The sequence below is a fragment of the Ochlerotatus camptorhynchus genome, unplaced genomic scaffold, assembly GCF_037179485.1.
Source record: "Ochlerotatus camptorhynchus isolate MF236.1 unplaced genomic scaffold, CSIRO-AGI_Acam_v1.1 ptg000330l, whole genome shotgun sequence".
NCBI classification, from domain to species: domain Eukaryota; kingdom Metazoa; phylum Arthropoda; class Insecta; order Diptera; family Culicidae; genus Ochlerotatus; species Ochlerotatus camptorhynchus.
Genome location: NW_027040818.1, coordinates 286601 through 313649, shown reverse-complemented (window position 1 = coordinate 313649; position 27049 = coordinate 286601). Strand labels below are relative to the sequence as shown.

At 38.5% G+C, this 27049-nt stretch overlaps 2 protein-coding genes across 3 annotated transcripts in view; one reads left to right on the top strand and one right to left on the bottom strand.

Annotated features, from left to right (window-relative positions):
• The window catches only part of LOC135708482 (sodium channel protein 60E-like), a 389801-nt gene that overhangs the window by 154625 nt on the left and 208127 nt on the right, over positions 1-27049 (top strand). The gene's annotated exons all lie outside the window — the stretch shown is intronic.
• On the bottom strand, positions 1308-17327 carry LOC135708491 (peroxisomal membrane protein PEX14-like). The gene is given in 3 exon segments (XM_065230613.1): positions 1308-2122; positions 15081-15322; positions 17179-17327. Coding segments are annotated over 3 exon segments (1206 nt in total).

Below are 27049 nucleotides of genomic sequence, written 5' to 3'. Positions count from 1 at the left end.
ATAAAAACTTGCTATTCAATCAAATTGGGCCATTTCATGACAACGAGTGGGATCTCGTTTGTGGGAGTTTTAAGGCTTACTGATTTTGAACAAGCAATGGTCGTTTGTTCATGCTTTTTGTAATGAAATCACATAGCGTCCAGATCTCATAAATTTAAGCATCTCAAACGTAAGAAAATTCTCAGAGGTAGGTAACTTCATGAATTTTGTAACTAGCTTTGTTTTTAGATTTTGAATATTTAATCATCAGTTAAATCTCAGACATAGGAACCAACATTAAAGTCTAGAAGTGGATGTCCATACACAATTCTCAACATTCTGAATGTGAAACTAAAAATAGTTTTGAGTTCCGAACGAAGTTCTCTGAATTTATTCCAAATTCCATATTTATTCCATCCGTAATCCTACGAAGATCTCTGAACATCTTTGCACTTCTGGAAATATACCTATCATCTACAAATATTCTTGAACATCTGGAAAATCCTTAAACGAAGTTCCCAAAACCTCAAAGAAGTTCATGGAGCTTTTTTGAATTAAGATCTGTGACAAACAGTAACGAAACTCCCTCAACTGAAGCGAGGGAATTTCTTAGAAGTTTATTGAACTATTTTTAGATCTTCTTCAAAATTCCCTGAACTTTTTCAAAATACCATACACTTACATCAAGTTTTACGCAGCTCCACAAAATGCTACGAAATTCGCAAACCATCTACAAAGTTTGTTGGACTTCTACGTTTCTTGTTGATTTTCCACGTAGTTTCACGAACGAGATTTCTTGAATTTGTACGTTATTTCCGCAACTATTCCATGCCCATGAGGTTTCAAAAAAGTGCTCTGAAATTATACATTGGTTCCCGATCAATAATGAGCTTCCTTAAATAAAATAATGTTCCCTTAACTTCTACGAAGCTCCATAAACTTAAATAAATTTTCCACTTTTACGCAGTTTTCAGAACTTTTCCAAGTTCCTTGTTTCTTCGATTTTTTTTCTGAAGGTCCATGAAGCTCCCAGAATTTCTATTAATTTTCTTCAAATTCTAAGATGTCCACTGAACGTCTGAGAAGTCCTTGAAGTTTTACAAAGTTCCCAGAAGGAAATACCCTAGGCTCATGGTCAATTTGCAGAACCTGAAGACGTATTATTATGCCATCGTTTAAATATCGATATCATATAATTTCTCCAAACTGATTCTTCTAGTCCAGAATATAAGAAAAGTGGTCAACTTAAAGGAGTTTTAAAAAAATCGTGAACTTGACAAACTTGACGAAATACCGGTGAGTCAAAACAATTCTTGGGGGGGGGGGGTCTAAATAATTCTGGAGGGGACCTGGCCCCCCTTGACACCCGCATTAGCTACACCAATGTTGCCATCGATTTTTTTTTTCAACACTACATCATTCTCGCTGGATCCGGATCCGGAGCCGGTGTCGCTATCATCGATCTTATCCGGTTCACCTTCACTGTTTGGTGTCCGTTCCTCTCGCTAGGACTGTAGTTGCTAGGCAGGAATGGAAGGTGGCACAACTGGTAGATTGGGCGAGGCAAATTGTTTTCTATTTAACAACAATCCTTTGATCGAGTCCAGGTCGGATTTGAAGTTTGTCAATTCCTTGGTGCTCGATTGTGCTTGATGTACTCGAGCGAAATTGATGCTATCAATCTTTGCCTTGATAGTTTCGTTGAGTTCGGAAATTTGCTCCTCCACCGGTTTTTTCTTCTTTACTCGGAAGATAAGTGGCTCGATGAATTTTTTGTAGAAGCGATAGACGACATACATAAGCCCACTGATTAGGGCCACCGAGCTGAGAACCTGCTTAACCCTGCCGAACCACGAATGCCGCGACTGAATGACATAATTTGCCTCCGGATAACCCACTGGACTGACTCCCACGCTAATCACCATCTGGCTTGGGATGTTTGGATCTTCAGTGAATACCTCGACTCGTTCACAGGCCAGCTGAATTTCTTCTTCTGTCAGGCCCTTGGACCGGAGGAACAATTGTTTCTGGTTGATGGCGCTGTGCATTACGTTGGCGTTGTTAAGAAATTTGATCGCTGTGGTAGCACAAGTGGTGGAACTGGCGGGTTCACTGGTACCTCCATCACTGCCGCCGGAGGAGACTCCTGACGCATTTCGCGCCAAATCGTATTCGGAGCTGGCAGCACCCTCTCAGATTTCAATGAAACTTTCTGGATGTGTGGACTTGACTAAATATGCCACTTTGCATATTTAGTTTTTCCAAAATTTATCTAGACTAACATTTGAAAAGGGACAAACTTTTTCTGCCGATTTTTTTCTAAAAAATATTAATGAAAAATGATAACTCCTACAAAAATGTGTTGTATGGATGACTTTTAGCAAATTGTCCAAGTTATCGAAAAAAAAATACTGGAAAAAAAAATGTATTGAGGCCTACACTGAAAAAAATCGATTTTTAATGAACGATTTGGATGAAACTTTGTCTAAAGTAAAGATAGGTAAGTATGTTTACTACCAACCGTCCATACATTACGAGATGGGCACTTTTAAGGAAAAAAAGTTTTTCTTACAAAAACTTTTTCATGTCTGAACTGATTTTTTTTTTATTTGCCATTTTCACACAAAATTAAACCAGTGAAGCTCAGAATCCAATGAAGCTCAATTTGCGATTCAATTTTGTCTAATCAGCACTTAAATTCACTTTGATTAATCGAGAATTTCATATGAAAAGGGCTCATGATGCATTTCTCGCCAAATCGTATTTGGAATTGGCAGCACCCTCTCAGAGTTCAATAAAACTATTTGGACATGTAGACCTTGTCAAAAAAATATCATTCTCTTATTCTGTTGTGTACAACTGATGCAAAATTTGATAATATGTGAGATGTACAAGATTTTTCATATATCATTTATTTATATATTTACAATGTTTTAAACCTATTTTCATACATGCTATTTTTTCCTTCTTCCAATCAAGTTAAATATTTTTGGTTCATCTTCTGAATTAGAATATCTTTTTGCCGCTACTTTGTCACCAGTTATAAGCACATAACTGTGGAATTTCTGTGTGCCAGATATTGTCTTTGTGCTGTTATATAGTTTTTCGAGTTCTACTGACATTTCTATGTACTGTTCAGTGGATATCTACTCGAAACGTAGTTTTGTGATATTTTTATCTGTTTGTTCAACTGCCCAGTTATTTAATTCTCGTGGAGTTGTTATGGTGTTTCCATAATCTCGAGCAAGACTAGCTCTCTTTGCCATTCGCTTGAGAGTGCCACCAATGGCATCACAGGGACCTTTTCCATGAGACGTTGCAAAAAAATGCCATTCTGCTTCTAATACAAGCTTTGACTGAAATCTACACAGACTAGCAAAGTTTATTTTTATTTTTTTATTGTGATGCTGCCCCATCTGACATAAAAGTAATTTTAGCAAAAATATTTCGATTGTTTAATAAAATCTATCATTTTTTAGATGAACAACTGAACTGCAACTGTATCGTGAGTCATTACTTCTGATATGATAATGAAGCTAACATTTTCAAGTTTATTATCTTTCTTATAATAAACTTCAAATGGATGTATTGTAGCTTGAGAATTATTTCAGTGATATCCTTGAGCAGCGTTTTGGATAATGAATGAATAATTTTCAGAAAAAATCGCAAATTGCTAGAATTTTGCCTTCTTTTAATGATTCTGTTTTATTTCTTAGAAAAGATGACTGTTGTTTGTAAATAAAGTCTTGAGTTATAAGTTTGTTAATTTTATCAATGAGATACGGAACAAATTCACCAACAAGCCTTGTCGTTTCCAAATTACAACGATCAGTATTCAGCCACTGTTGCAACACAACATCTTGTTTGCCATTTGATTCTAATAGCAAAGTAAGTTCCTCTTCAATATGTTCATTGGAAGCACACTTTTCGCAAGCACGGAAAAAGCAATCAGTTGTTCTAGTAGAAATATTACAAAGGATTTTTTCTATTATTGCATCTTGTGACATAATTTTTAAACTGTTGATCATTAATTTTACATTTTCATGAATTGTACAAATACATACATTATGTATACCAGTAGAATGAAGCAAAATGTAATGTATTTCGGTTGCATCTCGGATTATTTATACTTGCACGACATTTCAATCCTTTGAGCCTTAATTTACTACTCTGGTCCATGATAATAATTTTACTACAACTTGTCTTCACAACTTTCGTTATCAGATTGACTGCTGCTTGTATGAAATCAACCTTAGTTTTATAGTTATAGTTAGTTCATAGTTAGAATGAAGTGGTAGGTATATAATGTTAATGGTTTAGGTATAAATAACAGAAGGGCATATAGAATTATGATGCGATACGTTGACTTCCCAAATCGTTGTTGATTCGAAAGAAGATCTCAATTTAAATTTTATTCATACCTAATTCTTTATGGATAATTTGAGCTAAGAATTCTAAGTTGCTATAGGAGTATCGGATTTTGCCTCAGTAGTAGACAATATAATCAATTGCTCTAACTTTTTAACCGTTGGGTAGAATTAAATGAAAATTTGGGTGGATTTAGTTCATAGTGCATTATTTACATCCTGCAAGTTTTAAAGTCCTGTGATCAAAACTCGCGGAAATGGAGTCGAAAGAACAGCTCGTGCGTGATAAAATCTTGCGCATTCATCACGAGAACAAGGATCTCTTGCATCGTTCCATCGCTAAAACGTTGGGAATCGCGTATTCCACGGTGTCGCGAGTGATTAAGCGGTTCGAGGAACGGTTGACCACCGATCGGAAGCCCAGAAGTGAAGGAAAAAGTATTCCGTACAACACCAAAAATCACAACCGCGTAGTTGGGGCTTTCAACCGAAATCCGAACGCCTCCGTTAGGGATGTGGCTAAGAAGCTGCACCTAAGCCGAAGTTTTGTCCAGAAGGCCAAAACTAAGGCTGGGCTTCGAACGTTCAAGGTACAAAAGGCCTCTAATCGCGACGAGAAGCAGAACAAGTCCGCCAAAACCCGTGCCAGGAAGTTGTACCTCAACATGCTGACGACAGTTGAATGCTGCATCATGGATGACGAAACATATGTGAAGGTCGACTTCAAACAGATCCCCGGCAACCTGTTTTTCACGGCCAAGGATAAGTTCAGCGTTCCGGAGCATGTCCGCACTCAGAAGATGTCCAAATTTGCGAAGAAATTCCTGGTTTGGCAAGCCATCTGCACGTGCGGGAAGCGGAGTGCACCTTTCGTGACCCAGGACACGATGAACGGACAGGTGTACATAAAAGAGTGCCTCCAGAAGTGGCTGCTTCCTCTCCTGAAGGCCCACAACGTCCCAACAATCTTCTGGCCGGATTTGGCCTCATGCCACTACTCCAAGGACGTGCTGAAGTGGTATGCGGACAATAAGGTCAATTTCGTGCCGAAAATGTTCAACCCTCCCAACACTCCGGAGCTCCGCCCCATTGAGAAGTACTGGGCGATTATGAAGCAGCACCTTCTTAAACGACCTAAGGTAGTGAAGACAGTCGAGGAACTGAAGAAAGTATGGGTTTACATGCAAAAAATGGTTGATTCACAGGTTGTGCAGAATCTTATGGCCGGGGTTAAGGCCAAGGTGCGGACATTTGCGTATGGACTGTAAATAAAATACGAGTAAAATGGTAAAATGAAGTTTAATAGTTATTTCTCAATCCCTGAAAATTTGATGGCAATCGGATGAAAACTCGAATTTTGCGAATCAATTTTGTGTGTGGCAATTTCATCGTGGACACCCTTTACATACAAAAAAAATCACTTTTTGATATCCATAAATAACCTTTCTTTCTTTTGAGTGGGTACAGGCACCTTACCAAATCCCCATTTTTGACATTTTATTGTATTATCCTCGATAATTTTGAACGGACTTCTGATTGTTCGTTAGAAGGGAAGCTAGTTTTTCATTTTTATTGTTCAATTAACCATATCACATGGTGACAGGTACTATGATTTTATTTTTATTTGTCGGATCGGTAAACAAGCCGTTTTAACAACCCACTAGCTCATTGACTCGATTAGTCAACTGGATATTTTGACATTTGACTAACGTAATCTCAGAAATAAAGAATATTCTATGCAATTCTACTAAACATCCAAATAAAAGTTATGTGTTGTGACAAAATACAATAAAGTTTATAAAACATATGAAAACACATATGATTGCATATAGAGAAAAACAGATGAAGCCATCCCAAAGTTTATCATAAAAAAAATAAATACTGAGTACTCTTAGGTATATAGGTTCGAGCAATAGCTAGCGAATTCAATATCCTTTAAATCTGGCAAATGATAAGTTTAAATTTGGTTTGTTTAGAGGAATTTGAGAAAATGAATCATCGAGCATAACATTTTTTAACTAATGGTTCATAAAATTTAAATGCTTATTTTTCATTTTCTAAAATTGTTGAGTAAAAAAACAAATTATCTATTAAAGATTTGCGTTATATCGGACATAAAAAATTGAAATTTATCAAAAATGTGATTGTTTATTCATTAAATTGTTTAAGGTTTGTCATTTATTACTGGGATTTGATTTTTTTTATTTTCAGACTTTTAAAAAGGATACAAATCACTCAAAAAAAAAAATCAAGATTCAGGATTTTGATGTTAGATTAATTCTTTATGAAGCAAACTTAAGTCAGTCTTCGAGTTTCTAAACTTGAAGCTTGAGCTTGAGCTTGAGCTTGATTGACCGCCCACGGTTGCTACTCTGTTACTGCCAGATCAGCTGTAATTACACAGAGAACCAATAGACGATGCTTGGGACTAGCAATCATCCTCAATGTGTAAAAACTGGTGATCTTAAATTAGGCAATACCAGCGCCGGCCGCGCCCGAACACAGGTCAAGAAAGGAATGGGAAGGATTGTATTGACATGACACTCGCTTTGATGGAAGCCGAGAACACCTCTGCACTTCCACGAGAAATCACTGGGATGTTGGATAAGAGGGTTGGGTTTGCAGCAGGGTTCGTTTTGGTAAACGATAAGCTGAATTGATGTCCTAACGATCATATAACGCGAAGGAGCTTGGGACTAAACTCACGGTTTTCTGCTCAGTAAGCAATAACGTTTGCCACTAGGCAGACGAGCACCTTTTTAATCACCGAGTTGCTGTTATTATCATGTAGTCATATTAACAAATAAAACGATTGACGAATCTTGAATGTGGATGGGCCTGAGATTAGACTCATGATGTTCTGCTCAGTAAACAAAAACGGTTGCTCTAAGGCCACCGAGCCCCTCATATCACATAATACCGTTGCTCAAATTTGTGTATACATTCAAACCCGGAACAAACGACAACAACGAGTTTCGCAAAATACACGATACACAAGCGATTTTACCATAAATCTCTTTGATATGTAAGGACCTGGGACAGCGTTTTCCTGCTCAGTAAGCAGGCCACTGTAACTGACGATCTTTCAAATCCGATAACTAAAAACTACGAAAAAGTACTTAGGCCTTAATTAAGTTCCACTTTCACGCGACGTTCAATGACAGGGTCCTATCCAGGATTACATCTGAAAAATCCAAATCTGGCCAACGCCCACCTAAACCTGTTCTAATTCACCTGAAATGACTAATGAATGGAAGACTTTGACTACCCAGCCATGCAATAGTCTCATTCCGTGCCATATGGCAACTTGATGATTCTATTGCGCTCATCTTCTTGAACCTCCCAGGGGAGACTTGGTCTTGTACCCAATGCTTAACTTATCTCCATTCTACTCAGCTACTCGCAATTTCTTGTGATATAGTGGGCGGAATATTATTATTTGAGACAATTCAATGCAGACGTCTTTCCAAATTTGGCAGATCGACAGGTAATCGGTGAGTTACCACGATAGTTGCTATTCAACAACTCGACAACGTCCCATCGTCAACGCCTGCTATGAGAATTTCCCATTGCAGACGTTAACGAAATGAGCCGTCCGTTGTTCGAAAACAAATGACGAAGAAAACGATTCGGCAAGCGTTTTTGTTATCGCTGCTTTTCTTCACCCTTCCTTGCATTGGTGAAATGGTGAGCGATCAATCGAGCATTGAGCTCGCTCATGTGAGCATGCGCAATGTGTCGTTTGTTCGATTTGCGCTCTATCGATGCGTCCGTGTTTGGGATTTTTCGTTACATGTCTGAATTTTGATATTTTTAATGAGAAATAAAAGACGTAGTCCTACGTCAAAAAAAAAAAACATTCGACACCGTCTTCAACCAGCGGTTAACACTAGATAACGAACAACACCTAGTAGGTCAGTTGGAAAATTTTCAAGTTCCACCAGCTGGATCGGGAATCGAACCTTCACTTCGTAGTACTCACAATACGCCTGACGGGTGACACCGACAGTCGCACGACAAAGAAGCCCACCCTTAACCGAACAGGCTTGCATTGTCATGTGGCGCCTCTCTTGCGTACTCTTCACCGTGTCCCAGGGCGTATGTTGTTCCTTTTTCTTCTGTTCTTGGAAGAGGGTAAATAAATTCAAAAGTCATCTTTGACAGAAATATTCCATTGATCCAACCCGTTCACAAAAAAGAGTGGTAAAGCGCGGGTTGTGCTTAGTAGGATGGAAATTAGATTAAAACCCTCACCCTGTTACACTCACAACTTTAACTGCGTACTTACTACACAAGTTATTTCTAAATGATATCATTAATCACACTCAATGACTATTATAAGCGAAATGTCATAACAAGATAGCTTATGTAACGAAATATCAACTTTAGATTGAACTTGGCGTTAATCTGCACCAACTTTCCTATGATTCGTTATAGTTGAAACATTTTTGAGCCATTTTGAAAAACGAATCAATCCAAAAGATTCACCGATTTAAATTGATTATTTTCAAAAAAAAAAAATTAATTGATTCACTAAGATCGATTCTTGCCTAAGGATTGCCCAGTGCTAGGCTCATCCATACCAATTTAAGGTATCGAGGTATTCGTTCCTGCTCGGGAACCGATTACATACGAATATCTTAATGTGCCTTAAACCTTGTTTTGATATTATTTAGTTATCGAAATATTTTGTAAAATATCAAATTAATACCAAAGTAACAAAATGTGATCTTTCAGGGTTTAGACAATAACACCTAAACGAGTTATTGAATTGGTATTAGAAGACCGTCAAAATAACAAAATATGGTATTCTGGCATCTAAAAAAGCGTATGTTATCCGTTTGTTATTGTAATAAATAAATTATTTATTAGTTCGTTATTCGTAGAATATTTTTGAGGTATTATGTTTTTTTTTGTCAGCCTCACTAATACCATATTTAGGTTGCCAGTTATGCTATTTTCATTCCTGGATTTGGTATTAATAAGTTATTTTTTTCTGCTCGGGTACCCGAGCAAGAGAAAATAACTCACGAATACCTAATTCTGATCTGATACCAAAATTTGGTGTTGATCAGCCTGACATAAGAGGTAAAATACCAAAGATTAATACCAAAAAATGCCTGCAAAATACTTTGTAAACAACAAACATTAATATGCCGATACCAAAAAACTACCTGTGTTGGAATTTTTTGGTATTGCAATTGCATAATTTAATATTGTGGGAACCATTTATTGGTATTTTACCTCTTATGTTAGGCTAATCCATAAGGTAAAAAAAGTAAGGTATCGAAATATTTGTCCCAGCTCGGGTAAAGCTGAATGATGGTATTATTGTTTGGTATTTTACCTCTTATGTCAGGCTGATTAACACCAAATTTCGATATAAGGAACATAAAGAGGTTTTCATTAGTTTTTTTTCTCCTGCTCGGGTAGAAGCTTTATTAAATTTTTCTGTGTAAAATTGAATCAGTGCAAAAACACTCATAAATTATGAATATGTTAATCATGAAAAAGTCGATTGCAATCCAAAATAATTAAAATGTAATTATAATTCAATAAGGAGCACATATTTTTACGTCTTCTTAGAACTGGTTTCTGAGAAAATATATTTTCCCAATTTTCATCTTGTTCAGAAGTTACGTCATATTGAATCGAAAGATAAGTTTTTATCGAGGTTGCGCCACATGTATTTAATTAGTATAATCATTGCATATGCCCACAGCACTAACCAAACCAGATGTGTGTTTCCAAAGATTGTCATCAAAAGCAACGGTACTTAACTCATGGCTGCTGCATGAGTGGCTTTCTCCGTCAGTGCCTCTCGTTTTCGCCAGGAGATAAACTACAGAACCCTCAGTCACGGACGAATCTCTCTCTGTCACAGCCACAGAAAACAACCCCAAATGAATAACGGTGCTACACGGTGGTGACTTTTCTGTCAGTCTGTCAGTCGAAACCCAGTTATTCAAGTCGGTTCTCAACTCGAGAGAAAGCTATTTTTACCATCCACTTCACCCCGAAAAAAAAATATAATCATGCAATAACACCAACGAGAGGCACTCCTCGGCCAAATGAATGGAACAGAATGAGAAGCTGCAACCTTGGCTACTTACCCGAGAGAATGGTGAACCATTCTGGATCCAAGATTATGATGGATGAAAAGATGAAAAATTAAAGCACGTACCGTGTTCTTCACAAAGGTGCACACCTTTCCAATTTCATGTATTTTTTTCCCTGCTTGGACGTCTGGCAGCTTTGGATCCGTATTCAGAATTGCGTCTCATGACTCCAAATTTCAGAGTTTGATGCCCCAGGTGACCATTCACTCTACTAAATATGTATGGCAGAATTTCTTTTCAATTGAGTATGTTTTTGACTTTCTCGTGTGGCAACAATATCACGATCCTAGGTAGGGATTCAGATCGATGAGTTGGAAAAATATGTGTGTATGTATGTGTGTGTACATATTAAATAAGCTGTTGGATATTACATCGAAACTACTGCACCCAGGTCATTCCTTCAGTTACGTTGTACGATATACACAGTTTTTGCGAACAATCAGTTTTTTGAAATTAGGTCAGTTTATACGATACAGACACGCTAAATGACGAATCGGAAAAACTCGACCTTCCCCGATTTGCATGAAACTTTGCATTATTGTTTGTCATGGGCAATGATTCACTTTTTTTTCTTAAATTCGATCTTATTGAATATTGTAAAATTTTCAAACATTTTTAGTTTAATTTTCTCAAAAAGACGTGATGTCTTTGTCTCAGACGTCATTTCGATCGGAAATGCCGTTTTCTTGCTACATTTTTGAAACATTTCAAAGATGCCATTTTGAAAGTTCTACAAGATCTAAATAGAACGTCTGAATTTAAGCAAAATTGTGAATCATTTCCCATAACAAACAATTACGCAAAGTTTCGTACAAATCGGAGAAGGTCGGTTCACTAATTTTTCCTGGAACTGCCCAATATGCTTATAATCTTAATAATAATTCTAATACATCAACAAAAAACCCCGTTCTTCATGTCACGCTCTCTGGCCCCAAGATGAGAAACTAATTAGGTTCGAAGGTAAACGTGCCAGAATGCGACTGTTGCTTATCGTATAATGCCTTTTTGCGCTACTCTGACTCAACAATGGCAGACACGACCGAGAGAGGGTGATGACAGTTGATTTTACCACACAGGACACACCAGAGGAATGCCCTAAACCGGCACAATCATCTTTCTTCGTTTGGATCCATCACAAACACAGCACAACAAGATGAAACTTTTTCCTGTAGCACTTTTCCGCAGCTGTTAATTTTCTGCAGACCCAATCCATCAAAATCCACCAAGAGAGAGAGATGTGGATGTTTATTTTTTTTCTGCTTGTCGGCCACTTCTTTGTTGCTTCAGCATAACTTTTGAGCTTTTGACCAAAAAGTTACTTTGCCATTGGCGTTGACGACTAAATATGTCTGAGCCGGGAGACTATCTTTACTCCAACGGTGTTTCTCATTTACGGGTATGATTAATAAATTTGTGCACAGAGTGGGGCAACAAATTCGCAAAAATTGGGGAAGTTTTCTTTGAATTGCCTCTTAGAACTCTGTGCATAAATTTATTAGGCTTTTAATTTTGCTGTGGTCCACCCATACCTACCTGTCGTAAATGAGATCAGCGAGCTTGCACTGCTGAATTCTAAATTGTTAATAACGTTCGTTCTTCACAATTTGGCGAGTCGGGCGAATAACTCTATAAAATTTCTGTAGTACTAGCATAGAGGTAACTCTAAGACCAGAAGGTCCTGAAGAAACGTGCTCAACTTTTTGGCTCAGCTCTGGTACTATCTTTGGTCCCAAGCTAATCGATGCCCCCCCTCGAAACATAGGAAAATCCACGAACCCCTCATTTTATCTGTCAAGCTTTCATAGCGAATCAAAACAAACATAGTGTAGTACTAGAATTTCAACTAGAATGCGGTACGTTAATAGGTTAGTTTCCATCGGTTGGTACTAGCTTCAAGCTTCATTATGCACCAACATGAACGTCCTGGCTTCCCCCCATTCTCCACTATTCACAGTAGAAGAAGGGTTTAAAAATGTTAGAATTGATTATATCTTTTGAACCAAACTGACTCGTGAAATTTACAAGCCAAAAACTTAAATCAAGGGGGTTGCCATTAAAAACGTCTTATAGGGTATATGACCCTAACCTCGGTCTAATATAAACCTTCAATTACATTTTATGCCGTATCTTATGTAATAATTGAGCAGCAATCGGTATTTCACTGTCAACATGTAAGCTTAGATATTCTTATTATTTGGATATTGATTAGGCATGACTAAATATTGTTTAATCTCACCATTGTAACATGGATACATTCCAATTACGTGGATGTAATATCGGTTTACTGTACTCAAATTGGGTCTATAAATGGATGCAACTTCGTCCAATCGAAGATGAACCTCGATCTACAAAGGTTCGGCATGTGAAATCGCGCTTATTTTTCACTTCTTATCTTTCATACGTAACCACGTCACTTTCACTTCTCGCGTAAGAACTGATGAAGAGACTTCAGCAAAGATCAAGAGCTTCAGGGCAGTTCCATTAAATTCAGGAAAATTTAAGCTCAAGTATGTTACATGAACTTCGGGTAAGTTCTGAAAATGTTATGGCAGTTTCATGAATATCAGGAAAACTGTGAGAACTTGGGGGACGTTCCTAAAACTTAAGGTTTGCTTCGAGAACTTTATCGCAAACTCATTTATTTCATTAAAATAGAGGAAACCATCAAGAAGTTCTGAAAATTTAAAGATAGAAAAAGAAACTTCAGGAAATGAACTCAAAAACATTAAGGAAGCTACACAAAAGATCTATGTTTAAATTGAAATTTAAAGATCTTCTGGGCAGCTCCATTAATTTCTGAACAATTTCAGGAACATCACCAGGAAAACACAAGGGAAGTTCTGTAAACTTCAGGAAACAATATAGATCTTCAGAAGAGTCTAAGGAATGAAAAGAAGTACTGACAATTTCAGGAAGGTTCATAGGCAAACTGCGGAAACAAAAGGTAAGATCCGCAAAATTTCTGGAAATTTTTGTGAACTTCAGGCAAACTTCAGATTTTTTAAAGTGGTTTCAAAAGCTTCAGGAAACTACAGAAACTTTTAAGAAAGCATGAGAAATTCAGGGATATCCATAGAACTTTAGGGAAGTCTCTCGAGGAATAATGAAATTTAAAAAAACTTCCAAGTACCTCAAATAAGTTAAACTACCCAACAAACAATTTTAGCTGCAGATTAGCTTATACTGCCAAAATTTGCCTTATGCAGCTAATTTTTGCCTGTATAAGCTGAGCTGCAGCTAAAATTGTTAGTTGGGTAGAGAGCTTTAGGGAATTTCAGAGATATCAACGGTACTTCCAATAGCTTCATAACTTCGAGAAATTCAAGAAATTCCAGACTTTGAGGGAAGTTCGAATATTTATATGCGTAAGCTCCGATAAATTCCGGTCAGTTCAATAAAATTCAGAAAAACTTCGAGAATTTGTTGACAGTTATATTTAGTTCAGGGTAGTACCAAGAACTTCAATAGAATTGAGAGTACTTCAGGAATGGAAAAAAAAATCCAAATTCATTCATGCAGCATAACAACAAGCAGATTGAAAAAAAATCTAGATCCTTTTTTACCAATTTTCCACATTTATGGATGTTCCGGGTCTTGCTTTGCTGTCCCTTGGGTCCACATTTTTGTCCCAAATCCAAATATATTCATATATCACAATGTTCAAATGAAAAACAAAACTAAGATAGCAACGCTTGGGTCGGTTGCTATGGCGCTGCTATATTTGTCAACCCGCTGTTCACCGAGAGGCAGATTGTTATTTCCCGCACTTGAATAGCAACCCCCAGTGCGGTTACTGCGTTATGGTGGAGTTTGCTAAAATAGGTTTAGCAACGCATTGGTGCGGGTGCTCTAAGTAACATTGACAGATTTTCTTCGTAGATTTTCTCTTTGCATCCCCACGGCCATGTATACACTAATAGAATTCCACACATTTTTATTGACGAATTTCCATGTAAAATTCCACATGATTTTCAAGTGACCACACATAAACAGAATCCATCCAGAAGCACACATGAAATGTATGAATCAAATGAATAGTATGTGTGGTTATACATGGCTTTTATGAGTACATATATTAAGTATGTGTCCGACACATAAACATCATTTGTTGATCAAATTGCAAGAATTCATGTGTGGGACACATACAAACAATCTTTGAAATTTTATCAGTGTAGTAGCGATGGTCGGGTATGGAAATTTCAATACCCGACTCATTAAATTTTCAAGAGCCCGTACCCGACCCGAACCCGACTTCAAACTACATACCATTACCCGTACCCGATCCGAAACCGGTAAATTGAAAACTATTTTACCCGTACCCTACCCGTACCCGATCGATTAAATTTTCTAAAACCCGTACCCGACCCAAGCCCGACAAATCATAAATCTCAATACCCGTCCGTTCCCGGCACGGGCCCGATCCAAAATATCCTATTCAGCTAAAACTGAAATTTTCATAGCAACTAACCACAAAGCAAGCTTTGAAATACGCGGATAGGAAGGAAATCTTCTGCTATAAATTCTTCCATTCGAGACACACCAAGTTTAGACCCTGAAAGACATTATAAGATAAAATATTAAAAAAAATTTCAATTGTTATTCCACACAAACTTACATGTAAAATGGTGCTTCAGATATCGATCAAGCTCATGTACTGGTTTAGTGTTTTCAATTTCCTCGTCGCTTGCTGAATCTATATCCTCGTCAGCAATTTTAGCCTTCTTCGGCAACGGCTGTGGTTGGTCAGAAGCAGCAGCTACTGTTTCGTTCTGCAACTCAATGCGATCGATCATAAGACGAAACTCGCCGCAGACACTCGATCTGGTGGACTCATCAGCAAACCTAAGCTTCCGGTATCTAAGAGTAGAAATATAATTGAAATTAATGACAAATACTCGTTTATTCACGGCTTTATACTTACACTGGTTTTGGCAGCGTCGCACAGTACACTCAAAAAATTCCACACGCCATCATCATGTGTCTCACACTTAATTTTGCGCTTATTGTGAAACACATCCATTTCATGTGTGAATCTTATGCTATGAACCATGCCTGAACACTATGGACACAGACAAACAGACGTAACTCTTCATTGTGTATCTTCGTTCATGCATTTAACGGTTGATCTGAATATTATCAGTTCCGCGAACTACTCGCCGCAGCGCTGGCATCGGATCACTTGACGTTTCTATATATTCTATAGAAATTTTATGCAATATTGTTTACGAGTTAGCGAGCAAGCTTGTTTTCCGCGAGAAGCCAGATAGATGTCGTTACTGAGGTTATATGTTTTGGGATACTATGTTTTCAAGAACAAGTTTTTCAAAGAGTTACGTCTGTTTGTCTGTGCTATGGATTTGAATTGTGGCACACTTGGATTCTATGTGCCTCATATGGTGATATCAATAGCTTTGCACATCATAGTTCAATAATCTACAATATTCTACTTTATCGACTTCTACTTTACCGATTCTAAAAATAAATAGACAAATATATAAACAATACTCCCAGAGGCCAGAGGTTTCACATATCTTTTTAATGGGTCTGATTTGGGATTCGATCATGGACTGTTGGGGTGTGCTGCTGCCGGAGTCTTCTTTCGTTCTCACTGTGCCACGGTTGTTCTCATATATGAGGCGGGTTGATAGGATAAAGTCACAACTGTTGTTTTTAATGTTTACCTTTCTGAGCAAGCAATTCACATCGTATTGAAATGCAAAACACTTTATATCCATCTGTTTTGAACAGTAGTGTGATTCAATGTGCAATACACTTGAATAGATAGTGAAAGATTTTCAACATTTCAAAGTTTGAAACACTAGAAATTAACGTGTACAACACATTCAACCAAGGTGAAATACACTTAAAGTAAATGTGATTGTGCATTTAAAAAATCAAGTGATTAAACACTTCAATCAAACGTGTGGAATTGTTTGAGTGTAGTGGATGATTATTGTATTCAAATAACGTTTGCATAAGGTTTCGCACTTTTCAAGATATTTCTTAGGAAGTTCGGATCTAGTTTTCTCTTTCATTATCGTCACGTGCTTGAGAATTTGATTATGTGCTGTCGTAATCAGGTGAAACGTGGGCTTTTGTTCCTGACTCAACAGTTTTGTGATGTCTTCGAAAGGTTGAAGTAATTCTACTGCGGATTTCGTTATTACGGCTTTGGAGGAAACTTTCGATGATCCGGATAAATACGCTTCCATACTTTCAGATTCACTTCAGTACAATCCGACGGAGAGAAAAACTTGAATTGAAATCTAGAGTAACGTTTGAAATGGGCCTATGTCCAAAACGTAAACAAACCAGAAAATGATTTTTAATTTTTTCCGCCACTATTCAATTCATATTTAAGAAAATTGAAGTATTTTAGGCATTTATATTGTTCACAATAACAAAAGTAACTGTATTTCAACATACAACATCCAAAATATGTGAAAACCTTTGACGGTGTGGATCGCGTGTGCCGTCTGATAGCAGTAGGTAGCTGATAGCGGTCTACGCTACCTACGATCGTGGGCGGATGGAGAGGATCGCAAACGACTGGCCGAAGCAGAACGGAGGAGAGAGATCCCGACTGAGCGACGGGATCAGTAAGTGGCGAGCCTCTGCCGAGGACGAATGAAATTTGGAGTTAAAACAGACGTTTTCGGGATCAAGACCCCCGTTTCGACCCACGCGGTTTGTGAAGTGTCCGGTATCAGTACGGCCGTCTAATCATCTCCGGGTCCGGGTTATCGGACCGAAAGTTATCCAGCAACTGTGCTTGTCGGGTCGTCACCAAAGCGCCTAGCAAGGATTGGCCTCTCGTTGCCGTGAAAGCGCGGACTGTTAGTTCCAGCAGCAAGTCGATCATTGTGGCCGCCAACCACCGCTATTACCAGGCCAAGCCGCCCACGTACCGGCCAGGTACAGCGATCATCCCCGGTTCTACTTCCACGGATTTCCCGTTTGTCGGTCGCCCTCCCACCGGCCTTCCACTGGCGCCATAGCGCGGTCCGCTAGTCCCTCGTCACACCATCGGAAAACGTCGGCCTCTGCTGGCTCCAGGCGACCCCACAACCAAGGTCACATCGCCGTAGCCAGGTTCAAGAACACGCCCTGCTGGTCCGCTATCCACCAAGCTATCATCACTCATGGTACAGCGTCGGCGGTCGACGACGCCGAATAGTGAACAGGCGCAGTTGAGCGCTGGGGCCATAGCCGCCACCATCGTCGCATCCATCAGTGCCACCAACGCTGCAAGAATCGATTTCCTTCCTGGCGACCGCCCGATCACCGTCTAGAGCGGCACTACCGCCCGTCATCCCGTCCGAGCTGCCAACCTCGGTATTCTTCAGGCACGTTGGGCCGAGATCTAACACCCGATTTCTGCACCGCACTGTCATCACTGGCCGAATAAAGCGTAAGGTAACAAAATTCACATTTTTCTAGGTCTCCTCACATCCGAACGGTCTCCCTCGCCCTAACGCCCTGAGACCCGGAATCTTTGTGGCTTTGTGTGCCCACCCTGGAAGTTACCGTCGGCTCTAGACCAGTAGCTTGGGGTCTTGGCTGGTCTCCTTCTGGGACACAGCGGTTCCGGGGCCGAAAAGTGTCACGATAAGAAATGATCTACGATGTTTCACGAAATTCGAAATTTGATCATGGGGTTCTCCTATGGGAGTGAACGGTTACAGAGTCGTCGTCAACGCGAATGGTTATTTAAAAACTACCCAAATTTTGTTAGAATCCACCCAGATCGGTCAAAACTGAACCTATTTAAAAAAAAAGTAAACTATGTTAGGAGTGATACGTTGACAAATGAACAAAGTCGATTGGATTCATGTTGATGTTGTCCATTTGTCATCTTGTAACTCCCAACATAGTTCATCTATTTTTGGGTAGGTTGAGTTTTGACCGATCTGGGTGGATTATACCCAAATTTCGGTAGTTTTTAAATAGCGTGCAGGCCATAATTAGGAACACGTCTCAAAATACGCCCCTAAAGTTTGGTCCATAGTTATAAAGCGCTTAAGGTGATACTCTAAGGAAGCCTTAGCGTGAAACTTTAAAGGCACAAATGTCAGCTTCCACAAAACATACAAATTTGAAATTTCTACTCCTTGTTTGCTGTGCTACTACAAACAGAGAGAAGCGATTTCAAATTTGTATGTTTTGTGGAAGCTGACATTTATGCCTTTGAAGTTTCACGCTAAGGCTTGCTTAGAGTATCACCTTAAAGCATTAAATCTTCTAAATGTTCAATATGAGTGAAAAGTGCGATATTGATTTATTGGGCTAGCATGTTCCAAAAAGGTAAGTGCTGTCAATTCATGAAATGATCAGGTTTTTTGATGTTGATTTCCGTTAGTACAATAATACGGCAGAATCATGGCACCTAAAAATCGAAAATTAAGAAAATTTAACTAATCTCTTTTCTTTGGAATAGAGCAATAAATGTTCAAAACTTTTCCCGAAAATAGACTATTAAATTACGAATTACAACTTTACAGCAGATGTGGTATTAGCTTTTTATTACTATTGTGCATTATTGCTGAATGAATGAGTTATTTGCTTGATAGGCGGAAGTAAGGGGCTAGGCTGACATTGCATCCCGTAACCCTATCTCAAGAAATATTCAATATAGTGACTTAACATCTTCTTTTTTTCTGAAGATACTATGACCTTATACACATTTAGACAAATTAATGTTAATTTATGTGCTCGGAAACTGACATGAGTCATAACCGACGCAAAATTCAGCTCAATCAAACATATTTTTCGTTGAGTAGCGAACTTTTCAGTTTTGGAGCACTTAATTGTACATGACATGTTTGTTTACGTCTCATCATTTATGTCAAAGATTGATTCCGTCACGTTTACACGTTAGTGATTTCGAAACGTATAGTCAAGCACTAAACCGCTACTGCATTAAGTTCGTGGCATTGCACGTTTAGACCTCTGTGCAGCTATTTGGCGTACATACCAATTCTAACGCCATAGGGAATGATATTCCATGAACTGACCCGACGCCACGCATCACATTGACAGCGAATGTCATAATAAATGTGAATTTATGATGGTTTTTTGTTCCGTTGATTCTGGTTTTTGTGTCGCCACCATATGGTGATTCGGTAGATTGTCACTCGTATGGCCAATTTACGGGATTTTCTGTCACAATGGCATGTGAGACGTTGACAATAAATGGCCAGCATGTGGAAAATTATGTTTGCAGATTGGTTATCATTTTGTGAAATAGTGGCGTAGAAATATAGTTCACCAAACCTCAGAACAATTTTCAATTCGCACAGGAATGCATGGGTGCAACATTTAAGGTGAATCGCTGTGACATTCTCGGAACCACTTCGAAACTTTAAGTGCACAAATATCAGCTTCTACGACACGTTAAACATTCAAATTATTACTCCACGTTTTCTGTACTGCAGTATACAAGAAGTATTAATTTCAAATGAAATGGGGTACTGATTTCCGAGATTTGTGTGCTTGAAAATTTGAAGAGGAACTGCATGTATAGCCTAGTTAGCGGCCATTTGTGGACTCAGCATGGAATCACCTTAAATAACTTGAGTATTTCCAGGTGAAACCTGCCAGAAAAAAAAACAAAATCCTGCACGATCATCTCCGCTTTGACTGCATCTTCCAGGATGTCTTCGGTATAAGAGATTATATTTTTTCCACAGGTCAAGAGACCATTTCGACTCACAACTATTTTTTAAAAGAGCGCATGTGAACGCATGGGCCTCCCTTAGCTCAGTCGGCAAAGGCGCAGCTACAAAGCAAGACCATTCTGGAGGTGGCTGAGTTCGATTCCCGGTTCGGTCTAGGAATTTTTCGGGTTGGAAAATTTCTCGACTTCCCTGGGCATAGAAGTATGATTGGACTTGCCACACAATCATATCAATGCAAAAATGGTACAGGCATCGAACACTCTCAATTAATAACTGTGGAAGTGCATCTAGAACACTAAGTTGAGAGCACGCAATAAGCTAATATGCGATATGCAATAAGCTTGAAATGCGAAGAAGAAGAAGATGTGATTTTGCAATTATATTTTTCAAAAAAATTTTAGCATGAAAACCGTTGATTGTAAAAAAAAATTGTGTCTGAGATGATGTTGTGGAAATTCTACTGAGCTTTATGCAAAATCCTTAAATAAATCCACCTATGGGGAAATCAGTCCCTTCTTAGGCATCCACCTCTTTTTCCACCTTTGGTTTCGGGTCGTTTGAATGACTGAATGACTGAATGTAGATTGGTTGTTCACGTACACGCTCAAAGTAAAACAGGCAATATTGCTACGCCTATTTTGATTTGATTTCAATTGCTCAAATTTTCATGACATGAAGAAAAGCTTTAAAATGAATGCCATGTGTGCTATCTGTGTCTTCTTCCTATCTGTGTCTTCTTCATAGTTCAACTATGTATTCTAAATACACTCAATTCTGCTTGTACGTGATTTTATTCCGTTTCGATGCAGGATGGGTACATTATTTTTAATACCACCATATTTTACTTGGGTTTTTTACAATTTTTTAAATCAAGTTGCATTAAATTTGATTACAATTTGTGATGACACGATCATAAATAGAGACTAAAAAAATCCCGACAGATCAGAATTGAGTGTACATTATTTTAGTTGAAAATATTTCAATCTTTAGAATCTCATATCTCATATCTAAATATTTATGGATCTTGACAAATTCCAGTAACCTCGGAAAAAATTCTTTCTCTCGTCTTCCATCAGACACAATTATGTGAAAACTTCACAAATCGTGACGACATTTTCAGCATTGAAAGAAGAGCACTTTCCAAACACACTGACACTGCTATAAAATAATCTGTGATTCCGGATTTTAAAGGCCCACTCTTATTGCATCCGTTGGTGTTCCGTGGTGGTAAATCTGACAGTTAGACAATAGATTTGGCCGAAACGTATCACTAACGGATGCAATGTGCGTGGGCCTTAAATGAAGCGGACTTTAGACTCACTGTTTGATGTGTTTGGACAAGTTTGATTTGTTCTCGTACTTGCTTTAATTTAAGAATCTGTACAGCAAAAAGCAAAAGTATATTCCCGTAGCATATCATTTTTTTACAGCAACTAACAGCAAATGCAAAAAAAGCAAGTAAGGGAACAGACCTAATGTTTAGAACCATAGCATGCAATCACGATTTGTCCTTCTATTGTATGTCTCGTGCCTTCTTATGGTGTATTAGAGACTTGTATTTGTACGTTAATCGTCGATTTGTCACTTAGAAAATTCCAAACATAAAAACAAACACAGGAACAACAACGTGAGCTAATAAGGTCAATAATCCACCCCGCAGAAGTCGAGACTTTACAAATATATTTGTATTCAGTTCGCTTCCTGCCAAGGTCACTATTCCACCACCTCCTACGCCAATAATGGCGACGACGACGACGACGACAAAGGCAACGACGATGAAGTCGAAAAGGTCCCGATTACGTAACGATTGCAGATAAATGTCTGCATCAAATTTTAGATACCCAGCAGCATGCCGAATGAGCTGCCATGAACGGACTAGCGGGCCGTCTTCGTTACAACGTGCCAGAATTTCCCATTTTTCGGTCGCTTGTCCGACCGATCTCCCCATGCGATTAAAATGGCGTTGACTGGGATGGAAGTTATGACTGGACTTTATCCGATTGGAATAAATCACTATACACCCAGCTATCGCAATAAAGTTAGTAAGTAAGCTCGAACCTGATTATTTCGACAGATCCATCAGCTCGAATTTCCGAACTCAATTCCGAAGAAAGTGCTAAATAACACCGAAGACAGTTTCCGAGTCTCGTTATGCCTATAGTTATGCAATTTGTTCCATTCAATTCAATTCATTTCCTCTGGGACGCGATTTCCGTTTGTGGAAAGGCTACTCTTCCTAACTTGTTGTGATTGTTAGCCTCAGACGGTACAACAGAAATCAAGACGCTTCGCACCAGAAGCCATCGATGCCAATTTGTTCGCCATTCGGTTCGGGAGAGAAGAAGGCATTCCTCCTGCTCGATTGCGTTCGAAGCCAATATCCTTCTCCGTTCATTGGTGGCTTTTCCCTTCCCCTCTTCCTGGATGATGAGAGAGATGCTTCATAGACGGCGATTGCTCCTTTTGTACGCACAGGCACAAGGTTTGCGGTTGATTTCACCGGGTCGAGACACGGAATCGTTCGTTCCCCGGTCTAGCAGCTCTGCTTCGTGACCCGGAAGTAAAGCGTCTAAATAAAGTGATATACTTTATTGGCATTTGAATCCTTCGATTGTTGCTGGCAATGTTATGTAGGACGATGCATTGGGAGACCGTCCTCTTTTCGGTACAAATCGGTTCAAGTGGCCGTGGCTGGATTAGTGGAAGAGGAGATCCACAGTTGACCTGGTTTGAGGCTTGTTTGCTTCCGGTTAGCTGCGGTTTGTTTGGTGGATCGTGTTTGAAGAGGGTTTGTTGATTGTTCACGTTGGCTGGGCAGCTCGTTTTCGAAGGGATTACTACGGTTTGATGGTAATTTTGTGTCCATGTGGGGATTAAAATGATATTGATCGGGGTGAACGGAGTAGATTATGCTTTCCAATTTTACGGAACTACGGTGCGTGGAGAGGTCAAATCTGGTGTTTTTCGATAAGCATCATTTGGTTAGATCAGAGGCAAGATAATTGGCTTCAACAGCTCGTAAAAATTTCTTGAAAACTAATTTGCTCATTCTGTAGTTTTATTTTAGCGTGTAACCTATCTGCATATTTTTTTCCAAGGCAGGTACATTCTATTTAGTTGAGCAGTGAAGTTAAAGTAAGTCAATATGAGTCAAATGGAACGCTAAGACCGGAATGAGGTAATTCTGAAGTGAACTATTCGCTGTTCGGTAGGTCTTGTCTACCGTGATGAATAAAAAATTACAAGGACTAAATTTTATGATGAAGAAGATGCATATAATCTATTGATTTACAGTGTATATCTAAGCTTAAATCAATTTACGGACAATTTCGACAATAGTTCGGTCAAATAATGGTCGAGAAATCTATTTTGGAGTAAGCGCCGAAAACCTGGTTGCCTAGCAGTATTCGGTACTCATATGACGTCAGTAAAATTGTTTTACAATACGTTTAATATGCAAAGCAGCGCCCCTCTGTCAGTCAAAATTGGATTCCTTAGCTACAAAATTAAACAATGACAACAATGCATCAGAACCCTACACTCAGAAAATTTTCACCTAGATGTTACATGAAAACATATATAGATTTTTTCCATTTAGTTTTTCACGTAAATTTTACGTTTTTCATAAGGGGATTGGTTTGAAAGTTCTAATTTTCAATCCACATACAACTCTAATAGGTAGTATAGGATTTGGAAATAAATTTCATTTTATTTCCATGTAGCATCTAAGTTTTTTTTTTCCTTTATTAAAGAGATTTTTAGCCATAGGCTAGTTCATCTCTTGTAGCATCTAAGTGAAAATTACTCAAAGTGAAAAGATCATTGCCCAATCCACTAGAAATCTACATAGATTTTATGGTACTTTCTAAGTAGGTTTTAATATGTTTTCACTTAAATTTTAGTAGGTTTCTTCGTAGCATCATCCATTGTTAGGAATTTTAAAATTATTTTTCAAGATAATAAAAATTTTATTGTTCAGAATCTGATAATATATTTCTATTATAAAATACTAAAAACCAACGATAACACATATAATAGAACTATTCCACAAATGGTTTGGATGATACCCAAACACGTCGTTAAGCAAACTAACCATAACAATTTTATTAGGGATGTGTTATGTGTTCCAGAAACTTCCGGCCAGCTGCACTTCCTCTGCCAATTTTTCAGGTGAGATCATTCCTCTTCCGTCCATTCCTCGTTCTAAAAACATACCTTAAATAAATGGTATATCATGACAAAAATAAAACATCATACTTATCAGAAAATTCAACAAATCCAATGGTATTTGTGAATAAAGCAACAACTCGTCACCAATGCATCGTTAGGACGCCATGTTAGGTTTTGTTTGTGCCATCACCACTCAGAAATTTTCACACTATAACTTCATGTAGAATCTAAGTGAACTTACCTTACATGAAATTCACTTGAAACTTATATATATTCATCTAAGTTTCAAAGCGTATTACATTGCTTTTAATACGATTTGTAATAAATATTATTAACGTCATGTACTTTACAGACAATTATTAATATCTGAAGGTTACGTGTTTTTTTCCAGTGAAATTTATGTGACAAATTTTTTGAGAGTCTTAACCACTTCAAAATAAGTATAGAAAATTAGGAATCACATAGATGAAGACTAAGTAACAAGCGGCGCCGGTGGTGTAGTGGTAAGCGTGATTACCTCTCACTCCAGCAGGCCTGGGTTCAATCCCAGTCGGCGCCGCCGGGATGTTCTGAGGCATAACAACTCTGATCACGCCTTCCTTCGGAAGAGAAGTAAAGCCGTTAGTCCCCGGTGCATGAGTTGATGGGTCAATAGGTGGTAGGGTCCAGGTGTGGGAGCGGCCTCCCTGGCATCGGTAGCATTGGTGCTCAGCACGGAAAACAAGATCAACGGAAATCAAATCAAGGGGAAAAAAGTCTAACTAACTCATTTTTTCCTTGTTTCAAGATCATCCTCGGTGGACAAAGGCAAGTCTTGTCACTATCAACAAGGCATAACAAGTAGCAAGGACTAAATGTGTTCCTTTGATTACTGAAAAATTCTGTTCCCCTACACGGGAAAAAATCCGATCCCGAAATGGGAATAATGACTCATGATTTCATGAACAAAGCGTATTTTCATGTTATGAAAATACACCATGAATAATATTCATGATATCATGAGCAACTTTTGCGTAACGCAGCAAACATTCCCAAAATCATGAATCATCCTAGTTGAAATCATGAGCTAAATTCATGGGTTTAACTTTTAACCAAAAAATGTAAAAAGAATAAAATAAAGCATCAGACTGGATTCGAACCAGAGCCCTGATATTATTAGTACCATACTTTGACCACTAGACTATCAGTACTTGTATAGGATTGAAGACAAAAGGCGTATAATAGATACCTGATGTAGTGTGGTTTATGAACACGGTTTGCCAAGTACGTGTAACGCTTGTAGCGGTCTTGATTCCGCTGCATTATGAAATCATGATTTTCCATGACGAAATCATGAATCATTGTTACGATTTCATGAGATGGCAAGTTTTTTTCATTTCATGATTTTTTATTCATGAAAATGGAATCGGATTTGTTTCCGTGTAGTTTGAAGTAGTCAAGACTAGGAATCGGTGGTTGATCTTACAACCCGTAACGTACCACGAAAAGGTGATCTACCCACGTTACGGGGTAAAAACAATGATTCATACCCACACACTACCAAAAATTCATGTAAATTTCCGTGCCCTGAGACCGACACATGCAAGCGGCCCAAATGACATGAGAAGTAGTTGAAAGAAACGAGAAAATAAATTCAATCAATCGTACTTTTCGTCGAGTTGCGTATGATTCGGTTTGGGAACACTTAATTTTACATGACATGTTTGTTTACGTTGTATTAGTCACTCCATGTTGTAAATAGTAAATTAGTCATAAATAAAATAAGAATGAAATATATCGAATCCATACGCCAAAAGCTATGCCAGTAGCAAAACGACACTGATCGATTTACTATAAAAATAGAATGCCTTGTGAGTAAAGCCACTCGACCTTGTACACTTTCTCCCAAGGCCGAGTCCAGTGAAATCTTCGGGAAAGTTGGGAAAAGAGAGAGTGTGGCTACACCCGACTTTGAACGAAGGACCAGCGATCGGAATAATCTCTCGCATTGCCTATCTAGTTCGAAGAAGTTCGCGGGAAAATCGAACTTCCGTTAAGTTCGGCCGAGGTCACCTTCCCTAATCTGAGGGTCACGGTTTCGCTTCACTTTCGTCCGAACCGCAGATTGCAGTGGAAGTGTTTCATTTTGTTCGCGTGATAGTTTCGTTTTGTTAAGTGAGTTAAAGCAACGTGGTTGTACTTTTATACTTAAATTCTAATTTCTCCTCGTTGATTGTTTATCTATAATTATAAATCAATACGTAGTGTGCGTCTTAGGCTAGTCTTTGTGTGTGCGGAAAATAAGCTAGATTAGGTCAGTCCGCATCGTGCTCTCTTGCCGTGCGGATCTATTTGCTTTTTGCTTAAGGAAGTGTTACTACTACCTAAAGCTACAACAAATTTAAACAGCACTTTTCAGTGCTCAACCTGTAAAAAAAAAATTTTCTACCTTGTTCAACTCTTATTCCTCTTCGATCCTTGTTTGGACCCTACCCGAGGTAATCCTTCTTGGATATCGGTTTGGAAAATTCCTCTTCGATCCTTCAGATTCTTATAGTAATCTGCTTGGAAGTCGATTTGGATAAAAATTTACTGCCGCCATGGCGCCTAAACGCAAAAGAAAGGGGCAAACTCTTGATCTCCCTTCTGATGAAATTAATTTGAGTAATCAATTTGATTTGCTCACGGATGATGAGAATGATCCATCATCCAAGAAAAATTCTAGTAAACTTTCCCGGCTTAATGCCAATAAGGAAAA